An 18089-nucleotide genomic window follows, 5' to 3' on the forward strand; every position below is an offset into this window, starting at 1 on the left:
TCTAAGTTTCCATCTTTTAATCAATCAATGTTTTTGCGAAAAAATTCTATCAAATTAAGCGGCATTCACTGCATACACCTATTCTACTAAATCTTTTACTGGTTTTGTGGTACATGACCTCCTAGCCTAGATGAATTTAGTTCATCAGTTTATCCGCAGGTTCTTCCATACTTTTTCATTCATGTACACAGCTCATTTGCAGGTGAAGTTTTGAGTTAAATTTTGATTTGTGCTCCGAGTCAAATCTGAGTGACTTCATGTTTATTGAACTAAACTTGAACAGTCTATTGGCATATGGTTCAAAAACGCTAAATAATTTTTATTTCTGTTTATCTGCTCGCTTTCTTTGATCCTTTTCTGGTTGAATCTATATCTATTTGTGGGCACTATGATGACTGTGAAATAAATGGAACATCTGCAGCTTGATTTCAAAGTGTTGACAGGGAGATTACTGCATTCAGGTTAGCAAGGCATTCAGTTGGGAGGGCAAGGAAAGTATTCATGAACAAATCATCAATTGGATCCACTATTGCCACTCCAACCAATCTGCACTTCCCTTCTTTATCCAGCCTCTCCCCTCTTCCGCTTCTAATTTCTCCCTTTGATTCCTCTGATGACAACACTGTCTTCACCAGCAGCGGTGGTGCTCTGTATATGCTTCCCACAGAGAACAAGAACTTCGCCGTGAATTCAAGATCAACCTACAAAAGAAATCACATGAAAAATTACCAGATATATCAGACTGTAACACTTAAGTACACAACCTGTAACAGCTTAAGTGAGCTATGGAGCTTTTACCCGGCCGGATTCTTGATCAATGCTTCCTTGAAAGAGTTCAGGTACGATATCAATCTTTAGGAATGGAGGCATAGGCAATCCCAAGAACGTGGTCGTTGCACTTGTCAAAGGTGGAATATAAAGAGTTTCCAGGTCAAAAGAAACCGAAATTTCATCACCATTGGTGTTCTTTCTAGTACCAGTCCCCGTTCCTTTTCCCCCTTCTGCATTGTATTCAAAGTCAGGATATCTTGAGATGCCAAGCTTGCATGCTTTCATAGTCTTGAAATTAACCGTACACACATTTGGTAACCGATCAGTTTGCTGAGTTGTGATTATACTGGAAACGGGGTCTTGTTGGCTAGGATTGTAAGAAGAGAGAGCAAATTTTTTGATTCTCTGACTCGGTTTTGTTGATGCGAATCGGCATAGAATTGGAGGATTCGAGGAGTTTATTTTACAACCCATTTGCAGAGAAGCCCTGCTTTGAGTTGAGGAAATATTAGAGACGTAATTAGAATACTTCTATAGCACGATTATGGTGCAGTGCCTGTGAGTGATATGACCAGGAGCACAAGTTCTATGAAACATGAGGCTGGTTTGTATTAAGAGAATGGACCTTATCTTTCAGTAGAAAATCTTTGTTTGATGGTGACACATGTGAGGATTGAAATTATCAGTGGTCCTGATTGTTTCCGGAAATCAAAATGGAAAAACCACTGATGGGTAGGTTCTGAAGAATCTGCGGGGATATGCCATGATTAAGTGGTTAATATCCACGAGCATGACACCTTATCCTTTTTTTTTTTTTTGCCTCTCATTTTTTCTCTCGCAAACGTGAAGAAATGATCATGAGGGTCTAAAATGCCCAGTGTAAAAACGGATTTTACCTCCATCCCTTTTTCAGTTTTCATTCATCTATCATCCCGGATGATTCATCCGTCCCTTGGCATTAGCTGCTAATCATCTGATTTGTAGTCAATAATTACTCTATACTTACCAAATAATGACCCACCATTTTAAAAACGAGAAATGATACTGTCATTAATTCGAGTATGTATCAATAATTTTTGTATAGACTAATGTGACCTAATATAATTAGTGCAATGAAAATTTTACATGAATTTATATATATAGTAGTTTTCAGGTCCGGAATCTTAAAGTGTGGAAAAAATCCGTAAAAACTTTAAAACTGCATAATTTTAAAAGTTTAAAACTTAAAATGCTTAAACATCATGGTTTATACGTTTTTCCATACAATCGCACACTTTAAAATTTCGGATTGAAATATTTATATTTATATATATATATATATATATAATTTTTATCAACTTGGCTGTCCAAATGATTTTCTATTAATCTCATTTAATTAACCATCTGTATTCGAATATTGAGTATATAAAAATAAAAATTAATTTTAAGTAATACCTACTTCTCCACCTTTTATCAGATTATTAAACCGAGAGGCAAGAGGAGGCCCGAGCAGTCAACTTGGAAGAGCAGCAATACTTTTTGCCTCTCTAAGTGGGGGTACCCATTACTTATCCGAGCATTGATTGAGTTTCTTAACTTTGTTGGACAATTGAACCGAGCCTTCATATTAGCGGACACAAAATTATTTATGTATGCCGTGTCCTCATTTGTAGCCAGTTGTAAGGTCATTATACTTGCAGATTTAAAGAAGGTTACTTGGTATGTTTCGAGAGCATGGAATAAAAGCTTAGCTTCCTATGTTTTAAAATATTTTTATATTAATTTAAATTACTTAATATTATGTATATAATTTATTTATACTGATAAATAATTCATATACATAATTTACGTGCTGAAATTATAAGCGTTGTATTATTGGATTTCCATATAAGTTTCGGACATATCCTTTATAAGATGAAGTTATAAATGACAAAACAAACAATTTTTACTCCAAAAGTAAATTTTTTTTTTTGTCATTTATACAGTTAAATTTTGGGACATGCCATCTATATGATAAATTTATTAGTGATAGTCATGCACCATTCACTTTGGAGCAAATATTTTACTGTATTTCACCTATGTTTGAATGTAAAAAAGTCATGTCATACATGGTCTAAAGTATTTTGTCCTATAAAATTATAAACGAAATGTCACATAAGAAAACCTAAAGATTTATTCTCTCTACCAATTTATGGCTAGTTTAGTAATATTATACCTTTTAAAATAATTGTTTGGCTGTATCATATAAATAATAAACTATGAAGAGAATTAATTAAATGTTTAGTAATATTTAAAAGCACTGTGAAAATTTTAAAAGTAACCACATGTGTTTTGTAAATTTTATTGTTAAAGTGTTGTAAAAATCTAAATGACTGAATTAGACATAATATTGATTAAAATTTATTTGCACATTTAAATATGTATATAAAATACTTCTTATTGTATATACGTAATAATTAATAACTAAAATAATTATTTTATAGTATTGATTTTATCTCCTACTTAATAAAGATATTTAAATTATATATATATGAATTTACATAATATATGTGTGTGTGTGTTATGAAAATATATTAAAAATATAAAATTGATTCTCTAAATCAAAATTTAAAATTACTTTTTCTCTACTTTTCAAAATGTACTGTAAGTTGAAGTTATTTTATTAAATGTAATTTCTAAAAACATTTACCAACACCAAATTAACTTTTGAATTTTTCAATATTACTTTTAAGCTTGTAAAAATAATCTGATCCTTAATATAAATTAACAAACCACTTATTAGTTGAATAATGAGTTACCTATCACTTCATTTTTATCTCCTTTTAACAATTTCACTTCACCCTTGACAAAAAAAAATCCCTTTTTTCCATATGTGTCAAAGCTATTTAAAAAATGGAGCTCCCAACGTTACAATTAACGTAACGTACGCCCACACACAACAACAGTACCAATTGGTGGGACCCACCATTGTTGCTGTGTGTGAACGTACGTTACGTTAATTGTAATGTAGCACTGACCTTAAAAAATAGCAACTTTTATTTGTTAGAATAAAAACATAGAAGACACAAAGCCACCTATTTAATGATAATAATAATAATAATAATAATAATAATCATCGTCGTCATCTTCTAGAAAATAACGGAAAATTTGTTGAAAAGCATGAACTAAAAATACAATCTGTCACCGAATGGTCGTCATGATCACACAAACACGCAGTTTTTGGCACAGAATGATAGGCCCACTACCAGCCGTTTCCCTACTTGTTAGGCGCTAACAAAGCTGAATCACATATGCTAAATGGCAACTGGATTGGCTCACGCAACAAGGATAATGTGGATTTTACCGGAACAATTCAAAGGGCCAAATAAAAATTGACATAATCTTTGTCAAAATGCTGACATTCAACTGTTGAGAAAGAGGAAATTCCAATTCCAATTCCATTGCCGCATCAAACTCCGGGGAACTTAATTAAACAAAATCAACATCAAACTATACACATGCCAGAAGAATCCCATTGCACACTTGTTAGCCTATCTACTTTTGACTAAGCTAAACATCACTCATCATACAAAAACATTAGAAACCGAGCCCCAAACTGGTACACAACACAAAACCTAATACAACAACCCAACACTTTCCAACCCTTCAAACTCTCTGTGAATCATCCAATTGGATATATAGTGTTGTCTAGCTTACATGTTCAACACACCAGAGAAGACCTGAAGGATGGGGCAGTGGAAAGATGAGTGCATGATGCCCATCGGATAACTGATTCGGAGACCATGAAATCTAGTGGTTCACGCTCACCAAGACCAATTGTATGGTTCCTCTTGCTGTGGATGCGGAACATCTTGGACCCAATGGCTCTTCCTGCTCTTCCAACTTCAGCTGTATTATGCTGCTCCACTTCTCTAAGTTCATGCCCAAGGAAAGGAGAAGAGTCAGGCACTGTAAGAAGGCTCCCTAAGCTAGCCTCTGCATGACAAAGCAAATATATAGCTTAGGTGACGATTCTAAAAGTAAAGTACATAAGCTACTTATAAGATTCAAACCACACTTTACCTCCAGGAACGGCATCAACCCTAGAAATACTGATTGATCCATCTACTGTAGTAAACACTTGAGCAACAGAACCAGGGCTGAAGAATGAAAAACTGGGCATGGAAGGTAGAGGGGACATGAATTCTGAGGCGTCTGAGTCACCAGGACTGCAGAAAGAAAAGCCAGTCGATGTTGATGGTTCCTGCAAGAAAGAAGAGAATGATGTTCTGCAGGTGAAAGCAGGTGATTCATCATCACTGAAAACTGGTGATCCAGTGCCAAAGCTGATGTCCTGATTCCTGGGTATAATTTGAGTAGAGAATGAGCCACTCCCTAAATCCCATTCTTTACAATCTTCGATTTTGTTTCCACTCAGTTTTTCAGGATCTTGAATGCCATCCCCCATCCATGAGTGATCTACAAAAGTGACAGAATTTTAGGAGTATTTCTCATAAACATTACAGAAGCTAAGATGAGGATATGCAACAAATATAACTAATGATCCAACATACCTAAAACCTGCCGAGCAGTAAGCCTTTGAGAAGGATCTGTTGAAAGCATTCCCATGACTAAGTCCTTGGCAGAGTCAGAAATGTGATCCCAAGGATTGGAAGGGAATCGTAGATCAGCTGTCCTAACAGCATCAAATATTCTTGACTTAGTATTACCCCAGAAAGGTGGCATACCACTGAGAAGAATGTAAAGAATAACCCCTGCACTCCAAACATCAGCAGCCTGATTGTAACCCCCAGCCAACACCTCAGGTGCTATATAAAAAGGACTCCCAACAGTCCCAAGCAAACTCTGCCCTGTTTGAACAAAACCCAAATGCACAAAACATTAGTTTTCTTGAATTCCACTGGGCATGGCAACATGAAAATTCAGAGAACAGGGGGGCCCGGGGGGGGGTGGGGGGGAGGGAAGAGATATGTATAAATTTACCAGGCTCGATATAGGTAGCAAGACCAAAGTCAGCCAATTTAATCGGTGAGGATGAGGCTTTTGTAGCCAAGAGAATGTTTTCTGGTTTCAAGTCTCTATGAACAACCCCAATTTCATGACAATATAGAACCACTTGCATCAACTGCATGAAGAGAACCCTAGCCTCTGCCTCAGAGAATCGTCCAAACTTTTCCAACCGATGGAAAAGTTCACCTCCAGCACAAAGCTCCATCACCAAATGTACATAGTCTTCATCCTCATAAACCGCTTTGAGATCTACAACATTTGGGTGGCCTGATAACCTAGTCATTATTTCAATCTCAAGCTTCACACTTCGTTCATCATCTATAGTCACCAATCTATCTTTGGCAATTGATTTACAAGCGAACACCTCTCCAGTAAATTTATCAGAACACACCCTTATAACACCAAACTGCCCCCAACCCAACTGCTGCCCAAGAACAAATCGTTCTCTCAAATTGGAGATCTGGTTCGTGTCCAAAATTGTTTCAGCCAAGCTCCTCACTCTGTAACACTTACAAGGTTGTCTTGATGGTTCGCTGCTGCTGTTACTCTGACCAACAGCCGCCATACCAAATTCTAGCTCCCCAGACCAGCCAAAAATACCCCTGAACTCACTTACTCAATTAATAATTAAATGGAACTTCCCCGTGGCTGATTGTTAGCAACAGAAATACCGTGAAACAGCCAGGAAATTAATGGGTAATTGTTAACAGCAAAACCGTGAAGAAGCCAGGAAAGTAACCTAGAATACTGAAACAACCAAAACTTAACTCTCTTGGCAGAGTATTCCCTCAGTTCTCAACAGATCAACCGGATCTGCAGCACCATAACAAATGGCCAGATTAAGGTCACTTCTTAACAGCTCCAAAAACATAGTATATAATTTTCCTTTGAAAATAATCAGAACCACAATAGTAAACAAAATCAACTACCAAAAACCAGACGGATCGTTATTCATAGACAAACAACTTAAGAAACGGCACTGAAGCTTAGAACTGAACACAAATAAATGAAGGCTTCCCACTAGACCATCTCTCAAAACACAAAAATTTCCAGTTTCTGGAGCTAGAAAATAATACCCTAAACATCTGAAAGAAAACTAAATTCAGTTCCAGTAGACAAAAAGACCAAAACTTTACAACCAAAAGCAAAACTGAACACCAAAATATCAAAATTCAGTTGAAAATAAAACACCCCAGATCAAAAAGCAGTCGTGAAACCACAAATCCAAGGGACACACATTCACAAACTCACTCACAGTCACAATCAAAAACACACACACACCGTAAGAAATTATAGAGAGAGAAAGCTTACCGGCTAGAGGGAGACAGAGAGAATGAGAGAGGGAGCCACAGAGAAGAGAGTCCCGTTGGAGCAGTGATTAAGCCCCCCAAGACATGATTCTCCTGTCCTGTGGGCTCTCCTCTTCTTTGAGCTGAATTTTGTGCTGTTTTGTTGTTGGGTTTCTGTTTTCTCCTAACATGCAAAAAGCTATATCATCGGACTTGAAAACTCAGTTTAATTTGTTTTAATTATTATTTTTATATTATTTGTTGATATTTTAAAAGTTTGATCTTGGAGGTTTCTAGATTACTCGCTCGCGTACGTTAAGGCTGGTACTCGCTGAGCTTAACGGTTTTCCTTTCCCTTTCGAGAAATATTGCAAGTTTGCACTTTGCAACTAACTATTTCCCTTTTCTTATATTTTTTTTAAAAATATTTCGCCTTTAATATATACCACATTTGGAATATATTTTCTTTTTTTAATATTATATTTTCTATTACTCGGTAGTATAATTTTCTTTCTTAGTAAATTATCAAAAAAGAAAATTTATCTCATTAGGGTGCTAATACTTGAGGGATAAAAGAAGTATGAACCTTTTTTCTTCTCTTCAATTTTTACAATATACGAACATTACCTTCTTTTTAATTGTTAAAACAACGCATAAATACAATACAATATTGGGTCAATTAAGAAGACATGATTCATCTCTAAAATCAATTCTTATTAACAACATATGAGAAGAAATATATTTAAATTCTATATTGTATGGAATACTAATAATAGGATCAATCCGCCAAAATCCATTCATATAGGTAGAGAGATTTAATTTATGATTACGTTCTGTTTAAAATAAAAAAAAATTAGAATTGGAAATATATTAATTAGACCCTATCTATCTTTGATTATCAACACAATTTCAATAAGGGAGTCTAATTACAATTTCCTCAAAAAATGAAAGTAAATATTCTAATTAAAATTAAGCAATTTACACAAATTTTGCCCCCCGTGATTAAAGGCCGAATCTTTTCCTAAAAGCAGTGTGTGAGCGTGGTTTACTAAATCATCCATTGTTGTTGCCGATTATTATTATTTTTTTTTAAAAAAAAAAATTGCCGGTTAGTTGTTGTTGATGGCTTGATGCAAGTAAAACGCGCCGTTTTAACTTATGAGAATAAATGGCGAGTATTGACAACTCAATCCCCACTGTCACCCGGTTCGCTTCACTTCATCGATTAAAGCGCGCTCTCTGCCTCCCGCTCTCTGTCTGCGTTTGTTATATGAATGGCTTGATTCCGAGTTGCAGGTAACATGCTTGAATCTTTGTTAATCTAACTACTTATTGATATGACTTATTTTTGTTTTATCCACTTTTTGTGTTCTTATTCTGAGCAACATAGAATTAGATATTTCATTTGACTTGCTTAAAAAAAAAAATTGGCAATTTGCCCTTGTTGTTAGGAAATTGTGGAACTATTTTTCTACTTTTAAATGGGTGGGTGTTTCTTAGACCATTTAGATGAGCTTTGAGGCCGAAAATGTGTAGTAGTTTCATGTAATATTTTTGCACAAGCTTGGGAATGTGGAGTCATAGGCTTGCACAAAATCTGCTAAATGGAAGATTCCAAGTCGCTGCATCTGCTTTTGTGTCTCTTTAGTACCATTTAATGAATTTTTTAGACTAATAATATGTGTAATTAACCAGAAGAAGTGTGTCATTTTGACAGGTAAGTAATAAATTTCCTAGTGTATGATTAACCCTTTGCCCTTTTTATGTTTCAATTGTCCAGGACGGTCAATTTGATCTGCGGTTTTTATGACTGAAGCTTTCATGGCGTGTGCTGTTAGTATTGTCTCTCCGACGATCCTTTTTCAATTTGGCTTGAGTCCGCAAACTAGAGCTTCTCTTGGAAGAAGGGGAATTTCGTTTTCATCATCCTCTGCTGGATTTCGTAGTATTCGAGCTGTGCAAGAGAATGGAGGGCCAAGAAGGCTGGTCGACATTGTTAGACTCGTGCCGGAGCTCTCAAGGAATTACTTTCGAAGTCCTTCGAGGAGGGCACTTTTTGGTGGAATCTCCTTGTTAGGTGGGTTTTACGTGGCACAGACAATCTCTCTTTCGTTTGGTGCTTTAGGAGTCAATGATGTCATTGCTGCTGTATTGTGTGTTCTCTTGACGGAGTATGTTACACGGTTTTATTACAGCCGTCCCAAGGTAACTTTTCCCCTTGCTCTGCTCAACAATTTCAAGATGGGTTTTACATATGGTCTATTCATTGATGCTTTTAAGCTTGCAAGTTAGTTATGCTTTCAAAAGCCATCTGAACTACCCACAGTATTGTATTTCTGCAAGAGCACTCTTCATTATTTGGCTTTGTAAATTTCCATGCTTCAGTGTTTATTAAAGTAGTTTGTAGGGTATATTTCCTAAATTTAGTTTCATTGACATTTGATGTTTGATACGTCATTCCTTATCCTTTCCTTTCCCTTGCTCTCTTTCTTCTTCTTTTTCTTGTTCTTTGCTAATATTTCCTTATCTGGTACTTCACTTCTAACATTGTAAGATTTGTCACAGGCTTGATTTAGTACTCTGTGTCCATTTGTGTTGTGTGGCAGGAGCAAAAATTTTGGTGGATGGATATTTTTATCTTTAAATTGCCATTGGGATCTAATTTATAAAACATTTTAATAAAGTAACTTGTTCTCCTACTATGAATGTTGAGTGCTTACTAGCTTTTTCACGGGCTCACCTTCCACATTCAAGGTTGTCTTAGTAGCATACTCAATTGCTTCATTCTAAGACGTTCTCACTTAAAGGAGGGAGATTGAAACTTTGTTAAAAATACTATTGCTACTTGATATGTGTCTGCAATGGGTGGTTGGGTTATTGTGAAATATAGGGTCTTGTTGTCTTCTAATATTTAACATTGAGTTGTTTCTAATAGAATTTGCTATTATGGGTTTGCAAACGGTTTTGCAGAAATAGTCTGTGAAAATAGGTAGAGAAAAAGTTTATGGAATAATTCTCTATTTCATATCTTCATGAGACTGTACACAGTCTTAATATAGGGATACAAGAGACTAAGAAAGGAAAGAAAAAATTAAAGCAGAATATTACACACTGATTTCTAGGAAGCAATAACTCTATATTTACACCAAATATACACCTAAATATATAAGGAAAACCAAATCAATTTGATTTGGTCAACCTTTCAACACTCCCCCTCAAGCTGGTCTAAAAATGTCTTTCATGGCCAGCTTGCAAACCAATTTCTCAAAATGTTTCTTAGGTAGTCCCTTGGTGAGTATATCAGCAATCTGCTCATTTGTAGGAATGTAGGGCATGCAGACCAAACCACTGTCCAGTTTTTCTTTTATGAAGTGTTTGTCCACTTCAACATGTTTAGTTCGGTCGTGGAGTACTGGATTATGTGCTATTGCAATGGCAGATTTGTTGTCACAATATACTTTCATAGGTAGAGAATTACTTGCCTTAAGTTCTTCAAGAATTTTTTTGATCCAAAAAACCTCACAAATTCCTAGAGCTAATGCTCTATATTCTGCCTCTGCACTACTTCTTGCTACCACAGTTTGTTTCTTGCTGCGCCAAGTGACCAAATTTCCTCCAACAAAGGTGCAGTAACTAGAAGTGGATCTTCTATCAGTTACACTACCAGCCCAGTCAGCATCAGTGTAGACTTCTACTTGTAGGTGCCCGTTTTTTCTGAACAAAAGACCTTTACCCGGAGATCCTTTTAAGTATCTAAGGATTCTATATACAGTTTCAAAGTGTTCTGGTCCTGGAGCATGCATAAACTGGCTGACTAAGCTCACTGCAAAGGCTATGTCCGGGCGTGTATGTGAAAGGTAGATTAATCTACCTACAAGGCGTTGGTACCGATCTATGTTGGTCACATCTTCAATTTTAGCTGGCTGTAATTTCATATTAGGATCTATGGGTGTCTCGGCTACTTTACATCCGAGTAGACCTGTCTCTTCAAGCAAATCAAGAACATACTTGCGTTGAGACACAACAATCCCATCTTTTGATCTAGCAAACTCCATGCCCAAAAAATACTTCAAGTTGCCTAAGTCTTTGATTTCAAAGTCACGTGCAAGCACTTTCTTTAATCTGCAAATCTCAACTAAGTCATCACCAGTCAAAATTATATCATCTACATATACAATTAACACGGCTAATTTCCCTTCAATAGAATGTTTGTAAAACATTGTATGATCTGCCTGACTTTGGGAGTAGCCGTGTCCCTTTATAACATTACCAAAGCGTTCAAACCATGCTCTAGGAGACTGTTTGAGCCCATACAAAGACTTATGTAGTTTACGCACTTTACTGCTGCCATGATTTCCCTCAAAACCTGGTGGTAAATCCATAAAGACTTCTTCTTCTAGCTCCCTATTCAGAAAAGCATTTTTAACATCTAACTGGTATAGATTCCAATCAGAATGTACAGCCAATGAGATAAGGACTCGGATGGAATTTATCTTTGCAACGGGGGCAAAAGTTTCTTGATAATCAATTCCATAGGTTTGAGTGAACCCTTTTGCTACAAGCCTTGCCTTATATCTCTCAACACTCCCATCAACATTACATTTAAGTGTAAACACCCACTTACAACCCACAGTTTTCTTTTCTTTTGGTAAATCCACAATCTCCCACGTACCATTCTTCTTTAGAGCATTCATTTCCTCTAAAACTGCTAACTTCCAATCTGGGTGGTCTAGGGCTTCTTTTATGGTTTTAGGAATTGGTATTTGAGAGATTTTTGTGGTAAAAGCTCTTTGTTTATTGGACAACTTTTCATAGGAAACATATCTAGCAATGGGGTGCTTAGTACAGGTTCGGGTTGCTTTCCTATGTGCTATGGGTAAGTCAAGATCAGGAAAAAAAGTGCTGGAATGTTTAGGAGAAGAAATGTTACCTGAATTTTCTGAGGAATCAGTGCTTGGAGGCGACGATTGAGGCTGTACCGAGTTTATGGGAGGGTCTTTACTGCTGTGATGATACTTTCGAGTATAAACACGAAGCTCTGGTGGTGGAATTTTATCTTGTAGTATTTCTCCCCCTGTCTCTGGTACATTAACACTTGGTTCCTGTAGTTCAAGGTTTCCTATGTTTTCATTATTAGAAATATCAGTTTTTTGAGTTTGAGTTGAAGTGCCCAGATCAGGTAAAAACAGATTAGGTATAGGTGTAGAAGTATGCCAAAAATGATCTTCACTATTTTCTTTCTCCCCCTGAAGAGAATTTTGGCCAAAAAAATGTTGATTTTCGAGAAATATAACATCCATACTGACATGGAATTTCTTTGTTTGAGGATTGAAACATTTGTAACCTTTTTTATTAGGAGCATAGCCCAAGAAAACACATTTTTCAGATCTAGGATCCAATTTAGATCTAAGATGGTTAGGAACATGAACAAATACAGTGCACCCAAAGACTCTTAACTGAATATTGGAGGTAATCCTACTAAAAGGATATATAAGTGTGAAGTATTCTAAAGGTGATTGATACTTTAAAACACGGGTAGGCATCCTATTAATCAAATAACATGCTGTTAAAACAGCATCACCCCACAAATATTTAGGAACATGCATAAAGAGCATGATAGCCCGACTAACTTCAAGTAAATGGCGGTTTTTTCGTTCCGCAATTCCATTTTGTTGTGGAGTATCACGACAAGTGGATGTGTGAATTATACCCTTTTCCTTACAAAACACCTCTAGATAATTATTAAAATATTCAGTACCATTATCTGTATGGAGTATGCTTATTTTTGTTTGAAATTGATTTTCAACCATGTTATAAAAATCTTTGAATAACCCCTCAACTTTAGATTTTTCTCTCATTAAATAAACCCAACAAAGCCGAGTATGATCATCTATGAATGTTACAAACCATTTTTTTCCGGTTAAAGTGTTGATTTTTGAGGGTCCCCAAACATCACTATGAATTAAATAAAAAGGTTTTGAGGCACGATAAGTAAGTCCTTTATATGAAACTCGATGACTTTTAGATAAAAACCAACTTTCACACTGAAAAGCAGTACAATCAACATTTTTAAATAAATCTGGAAACAAAAAATTCAAATAAGGAAAGCTAGGGTGTCCTAGTCTAAGGTGCCAAAGTATTATTTGATCCCTAGCAGAGTTTGAACTAATACTACTGCTCAAACCTTGAGCTTGTTTATTCCTTAATAAGTAGTCATCAAAATAGTAAAGACCTTCTCGCAAACTAGCACTGCCAATCATCGTCCCCAAGTCCCTGTCCTGAAATTCACAATGGGAGTCAAAAAAGACAGCACAACAATTAGAATCTTTGGTTAATTTACTGATAGATAACAGATTGCAAGAAAGTTTAGGGACATGTAGCACATTTTTAAGCTCAATGGTTCTAGAGATTTTTATTGATCCTTTTCCAGCTATGGAAGATAAGCTTCCATCAGCAATTCTTACCTTTTTGTTACCAGGGCAAGGATAATAAGAATCAAATAAACTAGAAATGCTAGTCATATGATCAGAAGCACCCGAATCAATAATCCATGGTGCAGTAGTTGAGTGGCTAAATAGAGCATTAATAATACTACCTGTTTGGGCTAGTGAACCTCTAGGAGTACTAGGTGGAGGATTAGAAGTCAGTAGCTTTATGAGATGGTCAATTTGCTCCTTGCTGAGATTTTTTTCCAGATTCTCCACTTCATTGGCAGACGCATGACTATGCTTGCTGTTTTTCCAGTCTGCAGGCTTTCCATGGAGTTTCCAGCAAGCCTCCCGAGTATGGCGTGGTTTATTATAGTAATCACATCATACTCGAGATTTTTGTTGCTGTTGAGTGATGGAGCGGGTAGCATTAGCATCTGCTGTAACAAGGGCAGATTTTTCCACAGAGACAATGGAGTTCTTTTTTCCCAACATAACACCTCGACGACTTTCTTCTCTCCTTACTTCAGAGAAAACATCCTCAAGAGTAGGAAGTGGCTTTCTCCCAATAATTCTTCCTCTTACCTCATCAAATTCAACATTGAGCCCAGCCAGGAACTTGAAGATTCGCTCATTATTGACAGTTTGTTTGTGGTGTTTAAAATCTTCCATGCTCTCCCACTCGTAGTCGTTGAATAAGTCCAGATCTTGCCACAATCTCTTTAAAGTATTGAAGTATTTTGTTATACTATAATCTCCTTGACGGATATCTCCAAGAGCAAGCTGCAACTCATAGATCTGGGATTGATTTCCATAGTCAGAGTACATCTGACTCACATTATCCCAGAGTTCTTTTGCAGTAGAGTCGCACATATAATTTGCCCCAATCATGGAGTTTTCAGCATCCCAAACACCATAAGAGGGATCAGATATTTCAGGAGCCTTAACATCTCCAGTAAGATAACCAATCTTCCCTCTTCCCCTAATATACATTCTAACCGACTGAGACCATCTTTGAAAATTTCCTTCATTCAGTCGGATAATTGTAATCTGGACAGAATGAGATTCAGAATGGGAAATTTTTGGTTCTAGTCTTTTTGAGGTGACTGTGGTTTCAGAAGATTGGTCAGACATGGTAGGGAAGAGATCAGAAAGAAAGGGAGCCTAGCTCTGATACCATGTGAAAATAGGTAGAGAAAAAGTTTATGGAATAATTCTCTATTTCATATCTTCATGAGACTGTACACAGTCTTAATATAGGGATACAAGAGACTAAGAAAGGAAAGAAAAAATTAAAGCAGAATATTACACACTGATTTCTAGGAAGCAATAACTCTATATTTACACCAAATATACACCTAAATATATAAGGAAAACCAAATCAATTCGATTTGGTCAACCTTTCAACATAGTCTTTTCTTTCACATGAACATTGTCCCACCACCAGAATATGACCTTTATATGGATTTTAGGGCATAGCAGGTGGTGATCAAAATTTTGTTGGCTTTGGTACAAAAATTCATCAATAAGCTGATTTTCATAAGCCAACTATGTTGATCTCGATGGGTTTCACCTGTTTGAGTATGGAAAGAGGTTGTGGAAGTACTGCTTTCTGTAGGATGCTTCGGCTTAAAGCCTTCTACGTCCTCGTAACTGTAAATGCTAATGGTGTGGTGTTCCCATTTGCAAAAAAGAGATAGATTGGTGCATTACGTTAGATATGTAGAATAGGCAAGTTAAGAGTTTAGGTTCAAGCTAGTAAGAGTCGTGCCTTTCACGTTCTTTTTTTTGGTCAACTAGAAAATTAATTGGATAGGAGGATATAAAGAACAAAACACAGAGAACTTGCGTGGTTCAACACTTGGCTTAAGTCCACGGTAGTCAAAAGAGCAACCTTCATTATTCAATAAGAACTACAATGAATTTTTTTTTTTAAGCTATTTGCCTTTGGATTTACTTGTGTCTTTTACGCATTTAGGGCTTTCTATTTATAATAAAATTTTTAGGTATCTTAAGTGATTGATAACTCCTTGTTTTAGTTGGCTACTATCACTTAAATTAGAGTTTTATCTTAATGTTGTGTTTATTTCCTTCTCAAATTGGATTTTCGATATTTATGGATTATCTTACAAAACCGCGATTATTTTGGCTTTATGACAACTGGCATGCTTCACTCTACTATGCACGCTCTCTACTCCAATTTAACTCCAATTTATTATGCATGCTCCACTTTTACTTTTACTTACACTTTCTACTCTATGCTTCATGCTCTCTTTTTGCTTTTACTTTCATTTCTTGTTCCATGCTCTATTTTTACTTTCACGCTTCATTTTTCATTCATGATTACTTTGCATACTTTACTTTTATGTGCATGGTGACTTTGCATACTTTACTTTTATGTGCATGGTGACTTTGCATGCCTCATTTTTTAGCATGGTTACACTTCCTACTCCATGCTTTCTTTTTACTTCCACACTTCACTTTTTGTGCATGATTACTTTGCATGCTTTACATTTATGTGCAAGGTAACTTTGCATGCCTCCCTTTTCGTATATGGCTACTTCTGCATGTTTCATTTTGCTTGATTAAGTTGCCCTCTAGCTCTTTGGAACTTGATTTTTAAAGTTAAAAAGAGTCGTTATCTTTTCCATCTCACCAGCAACTCTCTTATTTTCTCTTCTTCTTAAGTTTAGGTCATTTAAGTCTTAGTGAGTATTTACTATTTTAGCTCTTCCTTCAATATCTTAATTAACGTATCAGTAATGTCTTCAAATTCTGAGGATTTTTCTAATCATGTCGTTTGTGAATTTTCTACTCAAGATGATCACTATCAACCTATAAACAACCAATTTCTCTCAGTTGTAAATTTTACCCCTGCTTTTTTTTTTCTTTTCTTCGACTTCTACTGGGTGAAGCAAAGAGATTAATCATATAGGTGAAATGTCATTCGAACTTCTTTGGATCGCTAATGGTATACTTCGTTCCATTAGTCTCGAAAGGGCTAGAGAAAATAAAAAACCTAGTCATCCTCCTCTAGGAACTATTAACATGCATCCAAACTGTTGTATACATAGTGTCAGATTTTCTTTCCACTTCTACCTTAGATGCATGCTTAGTTATTTTAAGTGTGCTCTTGTTCAATTGAGTCCACTTGTCTGGTGTGCAATGATAGGTATGTACATTATTTGGAAGCAAAAACATCTTTCTTATCCCACATTCTAATAATTTCAATTGTTTTACCAACTGATAAGCCTTCCCAACCCTAATAGAGGTCCTTCTGTTAAGGGTTGCTATTATGTGTATTTTGTTAGCCTAAAGGGTTACATATAATATAATTTTGATGATGACAAACATCTCATGTATTTTGACATTTATACTCTCCCTTAATACATGGCATATATAATTTCAACATATAAATCAAATTCAAAATAAAAACTTCCCCTGAATATATGATCTATGATAATTTGTACTCCCCCTTAATATTTTAAAACCATACACAAAGACTTCAAGATCAAAATACTATTATTTGTCTCCGAATTAAAAAATACATGACTTCTCCCCCTTCATCATCAAAATTACCATAAATCTATGCTTATACCAAAAAGAGCATCTCAATAATTAATCAAGAAACATATATAAATTAAGCATGCAATTAACTAAGATATTATAACAATTCAAAATTTCAGAAAACATCAACCACCAAACATAACATATCCAAATATGAAATAACAATCATCTTCAAATTTAAACAATAATGCATGTAGAGATGTAGCGCAGAGTGAAATGACTGAAAATAAAATAGAGTTCTAAGGAGATGGTGGATGTGATGAAGAGGATGGTGGTGGAAATCCAAGAGCGGTAAAAAGTTGCTGCTGGCCATCAAGAAGCTGTCGTTGTTTAGCAAAGAGGTGATGTTGTTAATCAAATAATTGCTGCTGCAGCACAAATAGTTGTTGTTGCTTCGAAATGGACTGAATTTGAAAGGCCTGAAACTGAGATTGAATTTTGCTTTACTGCTCGGAAAGAGAATCCACTTTAGTCAACAGCTGCTGCATCGGATCCTCAAAGACAGCTGAAGTAGTGTGGGAAGGACCCTCGGAAGGTGGAGGATGTGAGCGATGTGGAGCACTGGATCAGGGAGCTTGTGTGGTGGAAGGATATCGTTAAAGAAATGATGATCTGTAGGATCAATCTCAGTAACCTTTAATTTGTATCTCCAGTCTTTATACCATCTATTTTCCACCCATATAAACCCCAAATTTGCTATTACTTCATCTCCTAATTCCCTCGGATTCAAAAAGGTTGGCTCGGTTATAGGTACTCGAAAATACTTGAGAATGCGGGTAATAATACTAGTATAAGCAAGGGATCTTTTGGCTATACATGGAGTGTTAAGCATATGATGAAGAATAATATAACCAACATTGAGCACCTTAACCTCAAGAATGCAGTCCAATATAGCTACATCTAAGCGGTTAACTTCATCCGCATGTCCAAGCCTATGAGTTATAACATGGTGAAGAACATAATGAAGGATTTTAATTTGAAGAGGTAAGGCTTGAGATTTCAAAAGAGATCGACAAAACTCGGAGGACAAGTCACGCCGTCGACA

General features: G+C 36.0%; 3 protein-coding genes across 5 annotated transcripts; 1 reads left to right on the plus strand and 2 right to left on the minus strand.

Moving 5' to 3' along the window:
* Positions 1–244: 244 nt before the first annotated feature.
* LOC102616840 (hypothetical protein) lies at positions 245–1671 on the minus strand. The gene is made up of 2 exons (XM_006490253.4): positions 799–1671; positions 245–701 (listed from the first exon to the last, which is right to left on the minus strand). Exons 1-2 carry the CDS (start codon positions 1243–1245, stop codon positions 429–431), a joined length of 720 nt encoding a protein of 239 aa, XP_006490316.1. The 5' UTR covers positions 1246–1671; the 3' UTR covers positions 245–428.
* A 2485-nt stretch (positions 1672–4156) lies between these two features.
* LOC102616542 (calcium-dependent protein kinase 26-like) lies at positions 4157–7239 on the minus strand. The gene is made up of 5 exons (XM_006490252.4): positions 7072–7239; positions 5734–6573; positions 5304–5600; positions 4813–5208; positions 4157–4725 (listed from the first exon to the last, which is right to left on the minus strand). The coding sequence occupies exons 2-5, from the start codon at positions 6323–6325 to the stop codon at positions 4451–4453; spliced, it is 1560 nt and encodes a 519-aa protein (XP_006490315.1). The 5' UTR covers positions 6326–6573; positions 7072–7239; the 3' UTR covers positions 4157–4450.
* A 927-nt stretch (positions 7240–8166) lies between these two features.
* LOC102615661 (uncharacterized protein ycf20) lies at positions 8167–13868 on the plus strand. Of its 3 annotated transcripts, none has more exons than XM_052434470.1 (3): positions 8167–8345; positions 8830–9254; positions 13794–13868. In XM_052434470.1, exons 2-3 carry the CDS (start codon positions 8856–8858, stop codon positions 13851–13853), a joined length of 459 nt encoding a protein of 152 aa, XP_052290430.1. In that variant the 5' UTR covers positions 8167–8345; positions 8830–8855; the 3' UTR covers positions 13854–13868. The 3 variants fall into 3 exon arrangements, with proteins under 3 accessions (XP_052290430.1, XP_006490313.1, XP_006490311.1); XM_006490250.4 differs by lacking the exon at positions 13794–13868 and adding an exon at positions 9656–9751 and having other exon boundaries at positions 8175–8345; XM_006490248.4 differs by lacking the exon at positions 13794–13868 and having other exon boundaries at positions 8183–8345; positions 8830–9647.
* The last annotated feature ends 4221 nt before the right edge of the window (positions 13869–18089 follow it).

The sequence above is a fragment of the Citrus sinensis genome, chromosome 9, assembly GCF_022201045.2.
Source record: "Citrus sinensis cultivar Valencia sweet orange chromosome 9, DVS_A1.0, whole genome shotgun sequence".
Taxonomy (NCBI): domain Eukaryota; kingdom Viridiplantae; phylum Streptophyta; class Magnoliopsida; order Sapindales; family Rutaceae; genus Citrus; species Citrus sinensis.

Coding starts and splice junctions, on each gene's coding strand:
- LOC102616840 (XM_006490253.4), bottom strand. CDS start 1,245: ATGGGTTGTAAAATAAACTCCTCGAATCCTCCAATTCTATGCCGATTC. Junction 702..798: donor TTGATCAAGAATCCGGCCGG/GTAAAAGCTCCA, acceptor TTTCTTTTGTAG/GTTGATCTTGAATTCACGGC.
- LOC102615661 (XM_006490248.4), top strand. CDS start 8,856: ATGACTGAAGCTTTCATGGCGTGTGCTGTTAGTATTGTCTCTCCGACG.
- LOC102616542 (XM_006490252.4), bottom strand. CDS start 6,325: ATGGCGGCTGTTGGTCAGAGTAACAGCAGCAGCGAACCATCAAGACAA. Junction 5,601..5,733: donor TGCTACCTATATCGAGCCTG/GTAAATTTATAC, acceptor TTGTTCAAACAG/GGCAGAGTTTGCTTGGGACT. Junction 4,726..4,812: donor GGTTGATGCCGTTCCTGGAG/GTAAAGTGTGGT, acceptor TTTGTCATGCAG/AGGCTAGCTTAGGGAGCCTT.